Source organism: Rana temporaria, chromosome 2, assembly GCF_905171775.1.
Source record: "Rana temporaria chromosome 2, aRanTem1.1, whole genome shotgun sequence".
NCBI classification, from domain to species: Eukaryota; Metazoa; Chordata; class Amphibia; order Anura; family Ranidae; genus Rana; species Rana temporaria.
In genome coordinates, this window is record NC_053490.1 from 375,896,974 (window position 1) to 375,914,256 (window position 17,283).

At 42.6% G+C, this 17,283-nt stretch overlaps 1 protein-coding gene and 1 non-coding gene across 3 annotated transcripts in view; both read left to right on the forward strand.

Annotated features, from left to right (window-relative positions):
* Positions 1–1,999: 1,999 nt before the first annotated feature.
* Positions 2,000–17,283, forward strand: part of TADA2A (transcriptional adaptor 2A) — a 59,569-nt gene continuing 44,285 nt past the window's right edge. The window contains exons 1-4 of one of the 2 annotated variants that reach the window (XM_040337821.1): positions 2,000–2,159; positions 9,885–9,991; positions 11,539–11,598; positions 15,053–15,144. In XM_040337821.1, coding sequence (XP_040193755.1) covers positions 2,135–2,159; positions 9,885–9,991; positions 11,539–11,598; positions 15,053–15,144 — 284 coding nt within the window. In that variant the 5' untranslated portion in view covers positions 2,000–2,134. The remainder of the gene's footprint in view (positions 2,160–9,884; positions 9,992–11,538; positions 11,599–15,052; positions 15,145–17,283) is intronic. The other variant, XM_040337820.1, reaches the window with a different exon arrangement.
* Positions 8,149–8,283, forward strand: LOC120929762. Its single transcript, XR_005747464.1, has one exon. It is a non-coding gene; the product is annotated as a small nucleolar RNA SNORA16B/SNORA16A family (small nucleolar RNA).

The window sequence follows — 17,283 nt, forward strand, 5'->3', positions numbered from 1 at the left end:
GCGCCTGCAAACTGACTCTAAACAGCCGCTGCTGTGTCTCCAGTGTGAAAGGGCTTTCACACTGGAGCGGTGCGCTAGCAGGACGGTAAAAAAAAGTCCTGCTAGCCACATCTTTGGAGCGATGACGGAGCGGGGTGTGTATACCGCTCCCGCCCATTGAAATCAATGGGGCACCGCGGGTATACCGCCGGCAATGCACCTCTGTAGAGGCGGTTTACAGCGGTTTTTAACCCGTTCTGGGTAAAACCACCCCACTAGCGGACGTATAGCGCCGCAAAATTGGCAGTAAAGCGCGGTTAAAAATAGTGGCGCTTTACCGCCGACGCACCTCCCGCCCCAGTGTGAAAGGGGCCTAAGTGCCAGCTCTAAACCTGCTGAGGTTGCCAATATCACATCCAAGTTGGTGAAGCCCAGCAGCATTTTCTCAGCCTTCCTCGTGACACCCCCTTTGAATGTATGCAAAATCTCAAGCCCCTCCAGTCTAAAATTGGGTGTCCTTTAACATAAGAGTCTATAGTCCCTTCACTTCAGATAAGAGTCCTCAGTTTACCACCCCTGCCTCAGGATATTTCCGACCGTGTGTATGCCCCATCGGACTTTTTCCTTTCCGCTGCTTACCGTAGCCGTCGGTAGCGGCGGAGGAGATCGGATGCTGCCGCCTGGTGAGTGAGGACTTGAGTGAGGGCAAGATGGCCCCCACCCGTCCTCATAGCTCTGCTGGGCAGAAGTGACGTCAAAACGTCCGTCCCGCCCAGCCTCTTAAAGAGACAATTTTTTTGTTGTCATTTTTTTAAATGACAAATTTTCCTTTTTTTTTTTTTTTCTTGCATTTAAGTCTAAATATGAGATCTGAGGTCTTTTTGACCCCAGATCTCATATTTAAGAGGACCTGTCATGCTTTTTTCTTTTACAAGGGATGTTTACATTCCTTGTAATAGGAATAAAAGTGATCATTTTTTTATTTTATTTTATTTCAGTGTAAAAAATAATAAAATCAATAAAAATAAATAAGAAAACAAAATTTTTTTTTAAAGCGCCCCGTCCCGACGAGCTCGCGCGCAGAAGCGAACGCATACGCGAGTAGCGCCCGCATATGAAAACGGTGTTCAAATCACACAAGTGAGGTATCGCCGCGATCGTTAGAGCGAGAGCAATAATTCTAGCCCTAGACCTACTCTGTAGCTCAAAAAATGCAACCTATAGAATTTTTTAAACGTCGCCTATCCAGATTTTTAAGGGTAAAAGTTTGACGCCATGCCACGAGCGGGCGCAATTTTAAAGCGTGACATGTTGGGTATCATTTTACTCGGCGAAACATTATCTTTCACAATATAAAAAAATTGGGCCAAATTTATTGTTGTCTTATTTTTTAATTCAAAAAAGTGATTTTTTTCCAAAAAAAGTGCGCTTGTAAGACCGCTGCGCAAATACGGTGTGACAAAAAGTATTGCGATGACCACCATTTTATTCTCTAGGGTGTTAGAAAAAAATATATATAATTTTTGGGGGTTTTAAGTAATTTTCTAGCAAAAAAAAATGTTTTAGTCTTGTAAATGCCGAATCTGAAAAACACCTAAGGTCTGGAAGTGGTTAAAGCGACGCAGTTCCGAATCGCAAAAAAGTGGCCGGGTCTTTGACCAGCAAAATGGTACGGAGCTTAAGTGGTTAAAGTAGCTTAGTGCTGTATCGCCCCAAAAAAATGGCCTGGTCATGAAGGGAGGTAAATCTTCCAGAGGGCAAATAGTTAATGAAATAGTGGGCGATGAGATAAACCCTTTTACAGAATAATACACAGTATAATTCACTGCATATCTTTATTGATTGTTATCAGTCCCCTATGGACTGTCTTTATATTCACTTTTAGATTTTTAGTTTGCGCTCATCATTCTTTATTCATTAATACACAGTATAAGACTTAAAGGACAGCTACTGGGGAGCTTCTATCTATCTCTTCCAGCAACTGAAGAATCCTTTCAATAGGTAATCCCCTCTGCTGCAAGGAGGCTGGACGACACTCTCTGTTATCGACTATTGTAGCCTGGCGTTCCCATGTTTCCCATAGACTAGGCCCTCTGCGGATTGGCTGGTTGGGGCAGAGGCTGCGGCGATACGCGGAGAGCGGGCTGTGAGCACCATGGACCGGTTGGCTCCGTACAGAGGTGAGTGGCCGTACGGAACATATATACGGACCGGAAGCGGCATCCGGGACTTGTGGAAGGGACGGACAGCGGCTGTGTGCTTGTTTGTATTGTTCGTCGTGGAGACAAGTGTTGTCCTGGAAAAGCACCATGGCTTCTATAGTGGTGAATGGGAACACACTAGAACGCATTTCCACCTATACAGTAATGCAGTGCACTAGGTTCAGGTGTGAGCAGGCACTGGTGCATTGGGCAGCCCATTCGCTTCAACGTACAGAAGAAGAAGTCCCAGACCCTTTTCCAAATACGCACCACTCCGGATCGTATGGTGCTTGGCACGCGCAAAAATGTGTCGCAAGGCTTTGTTTACTGTCCCCAATCCATCTCCTGATGAGACCGAGCCTTTGGAGTTACTCGGCACATACTCAGTTTTATTTTTTCTTGGGAGGGTGCATGTGATCAGCATAGGGCCATTCAGCACTGTCCAGACAGAGGGTCAGGGGTCCTGCTTCCTCATAGGACAGTCAGTGCAGTATGAAAACTTCTCCTACAAGCTTTATCAGACACTAAGTGTCCATTCACACAAGACCGTCCACAGATCTCCGCTGAGCCGACGGATGACAAGCTCTTCTCTGCTCACTGAGCGGGGAGGGGCTTGTCGGGCACCGCTGTCACCAATGGAAAGCCAGCTACTAGGAAGAGGTTAGGTTTAAAAATAAAGAAACCCAGGGCACAATAAACCATTCACAAGCCAACTCACTAGGTGTAGCCACTGTAACCCCAAGCAACATAGAAGATATACAGTAAAGGACTTCAGAGTCCATAAAGCGCTTACTTAAATTACTTTCGTTGTCTACATTTAGGCCACATAAGTCACTTAACTGCTTTATGAACCCCGGTGTTTATGCCGAGTCCTATATATTTTTTAAGGTCCACTTACCACTGAGACACAATGTGGAAACATGCACGTTTTATCACACGTTAATGTGCGTTGCAGTAGGCAGCCCACGTAAAATTAATAGGCTGACACGCACCTCAGAAGCCCATAAATCAAACCTGCACCCCCCCCCCTTTTTTTTTTTTCAGTGCCCTGTTATTCCACAGCACACTTCTGTTGGCGAGGTGCATTGGAATGTCATTTATTAATGGTGCTGTATCGTACCATCACAGGTGGCATGAGGTAACGTGTATGGGACCATTCGTTTTCCCATAGCATAATCACAGATGAGCTCTCTGGTGTGTTAGGATCCTAATCCAAACTTGCCTGAGCCATCCTGCAAGGAAGCAGTCACTGCAGACCGCCAGTTATAAGTGACTGAGGCATTGCCCACCCTACAGCCATGTATAAGCACACTCATTGCATACAAGTGGCTGCAGGTCAGGGAATGCCTCAGTCACTTATGACTGGCGGTCTGCAGTGACTGCTTCCTTGCAGGATAGCTCAGGCGGGTTCAGACTGATTCTAACATATCTGGGCTCATCCCTAGTCATAATGGGAACTGAACTGTGGCCTGGTTCACACCTTTTGCGTTAACCACTTAAGGACCGGACCAATATGCTGCTAAATGACCCAAGGGGTTTTTACAATTCGGCACTGCGTCGCTTTAACAGACAATTGCACGGTCGTGCGACGTGGCTCCCAAACAAAATTGGCGTCCTTTTCCCCCCCACAAATAGAGCTTTCTTTTGGTGGTATTTGATCACCTTTGCGGTTTTTATTTTTTGCGCTATAAACAAAAATAGAGCGACAATTTTGAAAAAAATGCAATATTTTTTACTTTTTGCTGTAATAAATATCCCCCAAAAACATATATACATTTTTTTTTCTCAGTTTAGGCCGATACATATTCTTCTACCTATTTTTGGTAAAAAAATCGCAATAAGCGTTTATCGATTGGTTTGCGCAAAATTTATAGCGTTTACAAAATAGGGGATAGTTTTATTATTCTTTTTTTTTTTTACTACCAATGGCGGCGATCAGCGATTTTTTTTTTTCGTGACTGCAGCATTATGGCGGACACTTCGGACAATTTTGACACATTTTTGGGACCATTGTCATTTTCACAGCAAAAAATGCATTTAAATTGCATTGTTTATTGTGAAAATGACAGTTGCCGTTTGGGAGTTAACCACAGGGGGCGCTGTAGGAGTTAGGGTTCACCTAGTGTGTGTTTACAACTGTAGGGGGGGTGTGGCTGTAGGACTGACATCATCGATCGAGTCTCCCTATAAAGGGGATGACATGATCGATGCGCCGCCACAGTGAAGCACGGGGAAGCCGTGTTTACATACGGCTCTTCCCATTCTTCAGCTCCGGGGAGCAATCGCGAGGGGGCGGCTAGAAACGAATAGACGCGCTGTCGTCCCGGATCGCTCCCCGCGGGAATTCGACCGTCGCATGTAGCGGGGGGGGGGGGGTCCCGATCGGACCCGCGGAAAGGCAAGGACGTACCTGTACGCCCATTTGCCTGTACGTGCCATTCTGTGGACGTACATATACATGCGGCCGTCGGGAAGTGGTTAAAAGCATAGGATTGTGATTATTGAGCGTTTTGGAGATTTCTGCTTCAAGCTTCAGAGTGCTTAGGTGTGAATCGGGGCTTTTCACACCAAAAAGTATAGAATGGGAAAAACGCATATAAGAGAGTTTGGGCTGGGCACCCCAAAATATATTTGGATACTATAGGAAGGTTCCCCGCAGGGGGTTTTAATGCAGCAAGATATGTAAATCAAAGTATGAAAATTGTATAAAAATCTTTATTAGAATAAATTACAAATACATGTTGCTATTCAAATGTAGACTCTGGTTGTAGGGATACAGCGCATATTCCATGATACAGCAAAGCAACCATATAATTATACAGCATTACATTAAATAGTTGAACTGTATGGAAACTCTGACACGTTTCAACCTATTAAATCATGGTCTTCTGGGGGGTGGCTGGCTCCTAAATAAATATTAACCGCTTCAGAGCCGCGCTATAGACGAAAGACGTCCACAGCGCGGCTCTCAACTGCCGGGTGGACGTCCCTGGATGTCCTTTTATCTGCATTCCCCGCGCGCACCGCTGGGGGGCGTGCAGTGCAGCAGGTAAACACTGTGCCCGGCACATCGCTGAGATGTCCGCCAGCTACCCGCGATTGGCAGTGACAGCAGGGACGTGGAGCTCTGTGTGTAAACAGAGCTCCACGTCCTGTCAGGGAGAAAGGAGACCGATGCTGTGTCCCTTGTATATAGGGACACAGCATCGGTCACCTCCCCCAGTCAGTCCCCTCCCCCCACACAGTTAGAACACACCAAGGGAATACATTTAACCCCTTCCTCACCCCCTAGTGTTAACCCCTTCCCTGCCAGTCACATTTATACAGTAATTAGTGCATTTTTATAGCACTGATCGCTGTATAAATGTGAATGGTCCCAAAATTGTGTCAAAAGTGTCCGATATGTCCGCCGCAATATCGCAGGCCTGACAAAAAAAAAAACGCAGATCGCCGCCGTTACTAGTAAAAAATAAATCTATCCCCTATTTTGTAGGCGCTATAACTTTTGCGCAAACCAATCAATATATGCTTATTGGGATTTTTTTTTTTTTTTTAACAAAAATATGTCGAAGAATACGTATCGGCCTAAACCGAGGGGGAAAAAAAAAAAAATATTTGGGATATTATTATAACAAAAAGTAAAAAATATTGTGTTTTTTTTTTTTCTAAATTTTCTGTCTTTTTTTGTTTATAGTGCAAAAAATAGAAATCGCAGAGATGATCAAATACCACCAAAAGAAAGCGCTATTTGTGGGAAAAAAATGATAAAAATATAATTTGTGTACAGTGTTGTATGACCGCGCAATTGTCATTCAAAATGCGTCAGCGCTGAAAGCTGAAAATTGGTCTGGGCAGGAAGGGGGTTTAAGTGCCCAGTAATGAAGTGGTAAAACATCTCAGTTTTAAGAAGATAATTTACATTATGCACTATTTTTTACGAACACAATGCTGTTCTATTTACCGCTGAAGGATGGAATAAATGACCTCACCACCAGAAATGTAAAAATCTGTTGGATGATCCAGTGGACTCCATTGCTATCCTCGCCTCTCCAAGAGAGGAATTCGGCCCAAAGGGGCTTACAAGAGACCACACTATGAAACAAGACGGCACCTGCAGCAAATTGATGAATATTGACAATGTATCAAAAAGAGATCAAACTAATTGAACTCTTGGTACTGTAAATATCTGACTTGTGTTCATATCAAAACGTACATCCACTGTAAATACTATTATCGATATATGCAGTCATTGCAGAGAAACTCAAGTCCTATGATACATAAAATTAATATAATGATAAATATTTTATGATGAAGAGGATGATTCCTAGAAGGTGTTGTTGGACAAAATCAGTTAGTCATGGCCGAAATTGTTGGCACCACAGAAATTTTTCCAGAAAATCAAGTATTTCTCACAGAAAAGTATTTCAGTAACACATGTTTTGCTATACACATGTTGATTCCCTTTGTGTGTATTGGAACAAAACAAAAAAAGGAGGAAAAAAAGCAAATTGGACAAAATGTCACAAAACTCCAAAAATGGTCTGGTCAAAATTCTTGGCACCCTTAACTTAACATTTGGTTGCACATCCTTTGGAAAAAATAACTGAATCAGTCACTTCCTATAACCATCAATAAGCTTCTTGCATCTCTCACCCGGAATTTTGGACCACTCTTTCTTTGCAAACTGCTCCAGGTCTCTCTTATAAGGACGCCTTTTCCCAACAGCAATTTTAAGATCTCTCCACAGGTGTTGAATGAGATTTAGATCTGGACTCATTGCTGGCCACTTTAGAACTCTCCACCGCTGCAGGTACTGTGTTCTTTTCTTTGTAGGCCTCATTCCATTTTTGGTAAACAGTAGAATTATGTGCTTTACCAAAAAGCTCTATCTTGGTCTCATCTGTCCACAAGGCGTTTTCCCAGAAGGGCAAACTGTAGTCTTTTTTATGTCTCTGTGTCAGCAGTGGGGTCCTCCTGGATCTCCTGCCATAGCTTTTCATTTAAATGTTGACGGATAGTTGGCGCTGACACTGATGCCCCCTGAGCCTGCAGGACAGCTTAATTTTCTTTGGAACTTGTTTGGGGCTGCTTATCCACCATCCGGACTATCCCGCGTTGCAACCTTTCATCAATTTTTCTCTTGCATCCATGCCCAGAGTGATTAGCTACAGTGCCACGGGTTGCAAACTTCTTGATATTGCCCACACCTGTTACTTGCCCCAGGTGAGTTTAAAGGAGCATCACATGCTTTAAACAATCTTATTTATCCACAATTTTGAAAGAGTGCCAAGAATTTTGACCAGCCCATTTTTTGTGTGACAGTATGTCCAATTAGCTTTTTTTCCTCCCTTTTTTTTGTTTTGTTCCAATACACAGAAAGGGAATAAACATGTGTATAGCGAAACATGTGTTTCTGCAATACCTTTCTGTGAGAAATACTTGATTTTCTGTAAACATTTCTGGGGTGCCAACAATTTTGGCCATGACTGTATAATACATACACGGTTTAAAAAATTAAAGGAGCACTTCTGAATCATGAATGTTTTTTTCAGGGGGAGGTTTCTGACATTTTTTTTCCCTACTTATCTTTTCTGACTGTTTTTTTTTTACTAGTTTTGCATTTGGCTAGGGTCAGTGTCACTACTGGTAGCGCAAGGCGATACTTGGACCCTATGAAGGTTGCACATGCAGTCCAACTCCTCCAGGATGGCACATCAATACGTGTCATTGCCAGAAGGTTTTCCGTGTCTCCCAGCACAGTCTCAAGAGCATGGAGGAGATTCCAGGAGACAGGCAGTTACTCTAGAGCTGGACAGAGCCGTAGAAGGTCCTTAACCCATCAGCAGGACCGGTATCTGCTGCTTTGTGCAAGGAGGAACAGGATGAGCACTGCCAGAGCCCTACAAAATGACCTCCAGCAGGCCACTGGTGTGAATGTCTCTGACCAAACAATCAGAAATGGACTTCATTTGGCTCTAATCCAAGCCATGGCAGCATTTATTTGCTGCTGTGGATAGTAGTGAGCCTAGATAAACATTTCCTCGACGGTCGCCATTTAGGGATTCCTGTGCCTACTTGGCAACATTTTCAGGAAATTACACTTGTATGCTTCAGTAGTGATGGGATTATTTATGTTTTTTTTTTTTTTTTTTTTTGAGGAAATTTAATTCTAGTGTTAAAGGTTGGTTTCATTTTTTATCACTTGCCTAATCGGTGAATTGGGGTTTATTTCAGTGCTGCTTATATTTGCAGTGGAGCTCAAACATGGCTTTATTTTGCTCCATGGTTTGTACTGATTAGTTTTAACTCTAATTTTTTTTTCACCCTTTAGAAAAAAAAAAAAAGAAATGGACTTCATGGGGGTGGCCTGAGGGCCCGAAGTCCTCTAGTGTGCTCTGTGCTCACTGCCAGACACTGTGGAGCTTGATTGGCATTTTCCATTGAACACCAGAATTGGCAGGTCCGCCACTGGTGCCCCATGCTTTTCACAGATGAGAGCAGGTTCACCCTGAGCATATGTGACAAACGTAAAAGGGTCTGGAGAAGCCGCAGAGAACTTTATGCTGCCTGTAACATCGTTCAGCGTGACTGGTTTGGTGGTGGGTCAGTGATGGTCTGGGGAGGAATATCAATGGAGGGACGCACAGACATCTACAGGCTACATATTGGCACCCTGACTGCCATTAGGTATCGGGATGAAATCTTTGGACCCATTGTCAGACCCTACGCTGGTGCAGTGGGTCCTGGGTTCCTCCTGGTGCACGACAATGCCTGGCCTCATGTGGCGAGAGCATACAGCCAGTTACTGGAGGATGAAGAAATTGATACCATTGAATGGCCCCCACACTCACCTGACCTAAATCCAAAAGAACACCTCTGGGACATTATGTTTCGGTTCATGTAGCACCTCAGTCTGTTCAGGAGCTCAGTGATGCTCTAGTCCAGATCTGGGAGGAAATACCCCAGGTCACTATCCGTCGTCTCATTAGGAGCATGCCCTGATCTTGTCAGGCATACATACAAGCACTTGGGGGCCATACAAACTACTGAGGACCATTTCGAGTTGCAATGAAATTTCAGCAAAATGGACTAGCTTGCTGCATAATTTTTTTTCACTTTGATTTTCAGGGTGTCTTTGAATTCAGCCCTCTGTAGGTGGATAACTTTCATTTCCATCAAATGATGTGGCATCCTTTCATTCCTAACACATTATCCAGTCCATATCAGTATAGATATCCAGCATGAGATTTTTGCCCGTTGAGATCTGATATGTTTTCAAAGTGTTCCTTTCATTTTTGGAGCAGTGTGTGTATAATATAATATATATATTTTTACCTCTGTAAAAAAAAAAAAATCAGTAAAGTGTGCCGCTTGGCTATGATTAGTGTCACTATAGTACATCAACCTGAATACCGGTAAAGAATGAAGTATTTTTAAATAGGTTCACCGCAATCTGAGCTTGGCTTTATTGGGACCCCAGGAGAAATGTTTTCTCCAAGAAATTCCACCAGCAGCACTACAAATGGCCTTGTTTGGCGTTAGGTTCCCTAAATTATGACCATGCTGTCTACAGATTTTCAATATTTTCCCCATGTGTTTTGTGTCTATTACATAGAGATACAGCTATGTGCAGTTTAATTCTTAATTTTCCGTTATTGGCTGTTTCATTTTATTTATTATATGCCTGTTTGTTACACCCTATAGGGGATGTCTTTGATAAACCACCTTGTCGAGGCTGTTCCTCTTACCTTATGGAGCCATACATCAAGTGTGCAGAATGCGGACCTCCAGAATTTCTACTTTGTTTGCAGGTACAATTTCCTAATGTCTTTATACTGTCGCAGGGAAACCTTTGCATTTTTCTGAGCCCTATTTTAAAATCACACTGAAAGCTGTACTTTAGTCCCATATGTTCCAGAGATTGGGCTGCCGTGAACTTCACAAGGGACAGTAAAAATCCCATTCTGTACAGATACTGCAGGTCTTTTCTTTGAGAAGAAGCTGAATTGCCTATAAAAAGCCTAGTACACATGGGCCAAATGTCAGGCGACATTGGCTGGTTCAATCGAAACCTTCCGACAGACGGCCCATGTTTACTGTCAAAGGGGCATGGCCAACAAAGGTCTGCTGACTGGTTCCCGATCAGTGCTTTCAGCCAGTGGCTGAGAGCGCTGACCAGAGTGTTGTGACAGGGGGACCCCCTGTCCGAACACAATAAAACAGCATGGTAGGTCGATGTACTAACACCGGATAGTTAGTACAGCGGCTCCTCCTGAGCTGCCAGTTCTTTTTCATGCAGCCCTGCTGGGTTGAATGAAAATGGAACTGCTTTACTATGTACCACATGGATACTTATGTTCTATTTTTACTAAAAGGGTTCAAAAGCTAGAATTTCTGTTGTTGCAGGGATATTTTTATGCGGAAACCAGTCAGCTGGCAAAATAATGATTTGCTCAAGTGAGCAGTATTTTATTTTTTTTTTATTTTTTTTAAGTGGGTTTTACCACGCATACTTAAATTTACCGTAAATAGGACTTTTATACATTTAAAGTGGTTCTAAAGCCTAAACTTTTTTTTTTTTTTACCTTAATGCATTCCCTGCATCAACCTCTTCACGCCAAGCGTATGCAAATATGCGACCCCACTGGACTGGGCTTTTTTTTATGGGGCTGTATATTTGCATATCTCCCTTTTGTGCTGGAAGAGCACAATGGGAAGAAAAAAGTGTGTGTTTAAAAAATAAAATACCTAGATCAAGGTTTGATCTAGGTCAGTGCCAGGGTTATTGCACACTATTGTTTTTGGGCTGTATTACGGTTACAAACAACTAACATACACATATGTTGAATCGCTGCGATCGTCAGGAGCAGGAGAATTTAATTTGGGCTATTTTTTGGTGGAAGGTTATGGTAGTAGCAAGAAACACAACTAAATTTATATATATATATATATATATATATATATATATATTTTTACTATTTTGGGACAGTTTTTATTTAATAATAAAAAAATAAATCGGGAGGATATAAATTACCATTTACCACCAAATGAAAGCCCAATTTCTCTGGGAGAAAAAGTGTGATCCACCTGGATGTACAAAGTAGTTGTGATGATGTGTGTGTGTATATGTATATATGTGTATATATATATATATATATATATATATATATATAAACTCTATCGCACAGAGCAGGTAGGTATGTCATGTTTGTTATTTAAAATTAAAAATTAAATGTTGACTTTACAATCACTTTAAATCGGACATATTTTTCAAATCCTTGCACCCCCCCCCCCCCCAACCCTTGCTGAATGTAATACTGTTTGTATTTTAAGACGGTCTTTTTGTTTGTTTTTTTAGTGTTTCTCAAGAGGATTCGAGTACAAGAAGCACCAGAGTGACCACAGTTATGAGATCATGGTAGATACAATTTAATTTGATATGACATCATGTAGCTTAACAAAACTATCATTTACAGTACCTATTTATTCCAACATCATTTTTATTGAGGAGTAATTTATGCTTTGCTGGTTTATCTTTGCGGAATGGTTAACATTTTCCATGGTTGTACTGACTATAGTATGACAGTGGGGTAGATTCACATACAAATAGATCGGCGCAGCGTATGTGAGATACGCTACACCGCTGTAACTTGCATTAGGCCGTTTCGAATCCCCAAAGAATTTGCGGCGTAAGTTACGGCGGCGTAGTGTATCTCAAGCGGCGTAAGGGCGCGGAATTCAAATCGGCGATTAGGGGGCGTGTTTCATTTAAATGAAGCACGTCCCCGCGGAATGAACTGCGCATGCTCCGTTTCTAAATTTTCTGCCGCGCATTGTGCAAAATGACGTCGCTTTTTAAACATAGACGTGACTTGCGTCCATCCCGATTCACGGACGACTTACACAAAAAAAATAAAAAATTCAGATTTCGACACGGGAACGACGGCCATACTTAACATGGCAAGTCTAACTTTATGCGACGAAATAGCAGCTTTAACTATACGCCGAAAAAAGCCGACTACAGACGCCGTAAAAAAATGCGCCGGCCACTCGTACGTTCGTGGATCGTCGGAAATAGCTAATTTGCATACCCGACGCGGAAAACGATGTGAACGCCACCCAGCGGACGCCGAAGTATTGCATCTTAGATCCGAAGGCGTACGAAGACGTACACCTGTCGGATCTAACCCAGAAGCCGTCGTATCTTGATTTGAGGATTCAAAACAACGATACGATGCGGGAAATTTGAAAGTACGCCGGCGTATCAGTAGATACTCTGGCGTACTCGCTCTGTGGATCTGGCCCAGTGATGTCTACTAACCTTTGGGAACCATATTTAGGTGGACATTGGCCATACAGCATAGTTAAAAAAAAAAAAAGTAAGACGCTTCACATGTACCAAATCATAGTGTTCATCACCTGGGAGAATTTATTTACTTGCCTTTGTGGCGGGACTTATTATTCATTTGAACTTATGTCACTTTTTTTGTTTATATATCACTTATTTAGCGCAATCTCTTCCCTTTTTTACCAAATGATAGTGCACTGTGTATTCTGGTACAATATTGTTATTAAAAATATGTATAAAAAAGAGGAAAAACAGACAAGTTCCCACGCAGGGGATATGGATGTAAAACATAAAGGCACATAAAGGCACATAATAGAATATATACTATTAAGGGAACAAATTATAAACTACCACTGTCTCCCCAGCCGGGGCCGGGGGGCAGTGCGTTATGCCTGAGCCAGAAGACCCAGGGGCCAAGGCAGGTAAAAAAAAAGGTGGGGGGGCGGAGTTATCCGCAAAACAGGGAAGAAAAACAAAGAAAAAAGGTGCACTGTGTATTCAAATAGCCTGTATATGTTGTGAGTCCATAAATTGCATTATTTCTGACACCACTAAGTAAAGCTTTCCTACGCTAAACCATCTTAAAAAAATATAAGATGGCTAATATTTTATATAGCTGCCCCTTTAAGTGCCCTAAGGAGCAAAAACTATAAACTAAGAAGTGCAAAAATAAAATAAGGCACTTCACATGTAATAAATAATTGTGCACTATACAGTGCTCAGCATAAATGAGTACACCTTTATAAAACCTTAACTTTCCTTTCAGAATCAACATTTTCTGTGGGACTCTCTACCACAAAATACTCCCACAAATACTGCCTAGGCCATTGATTACAACCAAGATTTGTTAATTTGCACACACTTAAGTATTTTTCCTAACACGACCATGTTACAAAAATGAATACACCCCAATGAAAGTCTTAAGAGCAAAGCTAAATTTAAGACCACAAAATGCCATATTACACAGGATTTATGAAGCGCCAATAGCTTGCACAGCGCTTTACAACATGAGAGTCTACAGGTGAGTCTAATTATTCATTAAACAGGTGTCCAGCAGACAGTTGATTATAAGAGGGCGTTACTTACAAAGAAAACCCCTCCCCATTTCATGCTGTCAGCAATGGCACCACATGGATGAGAAATGTCACAAGGCCTGAGAAAGAAAATAATTTCTTTACACAAGAAAATTGAAGGCTACAAGAAGATCAGCAAAGCTTTACTTGTCAGTCAGAATACTGTGGCAAACGTGACACAAAAATGTAGTCTGTGGGCTCTCCTTCCATCTCAAGTATAAGGAATTGCATATGCTGAAGAGAAAAAAATCTAGTGTAGTATTTATTCAAATCTTAATACATCACATATAGTTACTCACATTTGTAAGTGCCACAGATTGGCACCAATATAAAAAACCTTGTTCCAAACTCTGAAAGCTTCCTGAGGACGCCGTTCTGGCGAAATGCGTTGAGACAGGACTACAGCTGACACTTCCTATTCTTTGGTGACGTCGCATCCGAGCCGCAGCTTCTATGTTTTGGAATTCACGTCGGCTTCTGTGAGAGCGGAGCCGTTCCATCACAGGCTGTTTATATTGGGGCATATCTGTGGCCCTTAGAAATGTGGTTGATTTTCTTTACCTACACGTTATGTATTAAGATTTCAATAAATACTACACTATATTAGTTTCTCTTTCTCAAAAACACACAATGGAACTGTTGCGTCAGATACCGTTAAACTTAGAAGTATTCTCACTGATGTTAGCACTCAGTGTAGCCTCGTATTTAGTGCACGTTGTGCTCCGCTATAAACTGATGACATACCGTATTTATCGCGGTATAACCCGCTCCCGCGTATACCGCGCACCCCTAAAGTTGCCCCCAATCCTGTGGAAAAAAAGTTTTTTTTGTACTTACAGTTTTGGTGTCTTGCGCGGCGTCGATTGGCGGCCTCGTCGGGTCCGGCGTTCGTCTGCGGCTTTGGGTGTCCTCTTTGTCGGGTCCGGCGTCCTTCTGCGGCTTCGGGTGTCCTCTTCGTCGGGTCCGGCGTCCTTCTGCGGCTTCGGGCGTCCTCTTCGTCGGGTCCGGCGTCCTCCCCGCTCGTTTACCGCGCCGAGTTTGAATACTGCGCCGACATATACAGAGCGCAGTACACTCGTGTATTGTCGGCAATGCTCGGCAACTCTCGCGCTGATGTCCTGTACGTCCAGGACGTGAGCGCGGAAGGTGCCGAGACTGCCCGACTATACCCGAGTGTACTGTGCTCGGTATATGTCGGCGCGGGTATCGGCGTATACCGCGCACCCACGATTTTGCCCTGATTTTCAGGGCAAAAAAGTGCGCGATATACGCCGATAAATACGGTAGTTTTCTTCCACGTGTCTTTTATAACATTTAAGATTTCACAAAACCAGCCCCCCCCCCCCATTTTTTTTTTGTAATGGGAAACATATGAAGGGCTATAATTCTTATGTAATCTAATGAATAAAAAAACATATTTGGTGGTCCTGTATTCTTTTCTTTTTAAATAGACCTCCGATTTTCCAGTACTGGATCCCAGCTGGACAGCTCAGGAGGAAATGGCTCTGCTGGAAGCTGTTATGGACTGTGGATTTGGAAACTGGTAAGCTTTTTTTTAATTGGTAACACTAAAGAACTAATATGGGGATGCATGATCACAACTCCAGGAGTAGTTAAAATTTGCACATGTCGTTATTTGCTTTCTACCTCTAAGACCCCTTTCACACTGAGGCGCTTTAAAAACAATGGGCACTTTAGCATCACTAGCACTGCCCTTTTTTTTAAGGTCACGTGACAAGAAAAGGTCACGTAAAGAAAAAAAGCCCTTTTGGAAGCACTTCCCATTAATTTCAATATACAGGGGCATTTTTGAGGCACTTTTTAAAGCGCTCCAAGCATGTCCCAAAGATGCTGCTTGCAGGACTTTTTGCGCCGCCCCGCCAGCGCACCTTCCCAGTGTGAAAGCATCCATTGAAATGAATGGGAAGCCATTTTCAGGCCCTGTTTTTAGCGCAAAAGCGCCTGAAAAGCACCTCAGTGTGAAAGGGGTCTCAAGCCTCGTACACACAATCGGATTTTCCGACGGGAATTGTATGTTGACAGACTGTTGGCGGAAAATCCAACCGTTTGTACGCTTCATCGGACAATTGTTGTCAGATTTTTCACGGACAAATGTTGGATGCCAGGCTTTAAAATTTTCCGTGGACAGAGTCTGTTGTTGGATTTTCCGATCGTGTGTACACAAGTACAAACATGCATGCTCGGAAGCAATGCTCACCAAACGCAACATTAGCAGAAGGTGCCCAAAGAGTGTCGCTAAAGAGCTGTTGTTGACCAAAAATTCTGTGCCTTTTGCAAGACGAATTCCTGGCCAACGGCCTTCGGATAAAAGTCTGAGGCTTTGTCTTCAGAAAATCCTTTCATGTGTACGAGGCTTTAGTCTATGGATCCGTTTGACATGCGGATATTGTTGATGGTAACCTTAGCTTATACATTTTTACATTCAATGGTCAGTTTGAATTTCCCACAAGTACACATACTTGTTTGTGAACTATCTTGCCTGAATTAATTTTATAATTATATTTAGCCATTCCCCGCATTCCAGAAGATTCTAGAAGATTACTCAACTATTTCCCAACTCCTATGTCACTTGCCTAATTATTGGACAGAGGGAATTTGTATAGAATTTTAGTAGATATGAGTGAAATAAACAAAACAAAAAATGCACTCGCTGAATATACCTGGTTGATCTGCTTTTAGACCCCTTTCACACTGCCCGTGCTTTAGCGGTAAAGCGCCGCCCGTTTTAGCGGCGCTTTGACGCTGTTTAAGTGGTGCTTTTCGGCCCCGCTAGCGGCCCAAAGAAAGGGTTAAAAATGGCCGTAGCGCTTTTCAGGCCTAAGCCTTAATATAGGCTTACCTGTTGATGAAAGTGGTTGTACAGAGTTTACAACATCTTTAAGCCATGCCCATCGAGTTATGGCGTGCACATTTGGAGTATATACTGCAAAGTGGCTTGTAGTCCTTTCTGCCATTCAGTTGGCTGTGGAAAACGCTTTAAATGTAATGCTGTCCTGCTGCGTGATGCATAAATTTCTGTATCGATCTAATTTCGATCTGTAACTGTACAAGATATTTTTTCCAAGCTTCGCACTTAAGAGACTTTACATAAAAACTCCCCTGACCCCATAGTTATTGGCTGATATATCTTTGACAAGGTCATCACTAGTGCAGATAGAGATCTAATATAGTAGTTGTCAATGTAGATATGCTCTAGGAAAGTACAGGTTTGGAAATAAATCTGGGAGACCACTTGCTCGGTCATTACACCTCCGCTCCTTTCAGACCTTTATACCAAGCATTACGTTGCCATCAGGGGAAATTACCTCAGATCCACACATCCTTCAACAGGCCTTTTGTGATTATTTTGCAGCTTTATACAACCTTGCTACTACATTATCTCCCGATTCACACTCTCTTAGCAGCCGTATACAGGAGTATATATTTGAAACTGCCATTACAAAACTGGATGAGGATATTGGGAAATCCTTGGATTCTTCGTTTTCACTTGAGGAATTATTAGAAGGAATTACTAATACACCGTCAGGCAAAAGTCCCGGTCCTGATGGATTCACATCAAAATGCTACAAAACCTATAAGGAACATATAACACCGTTAATGCTTTGGGTGTCACCCTACTCCCCAAACCAGATAAGGACTTAAAGCTTTTTTCTAGCTATTG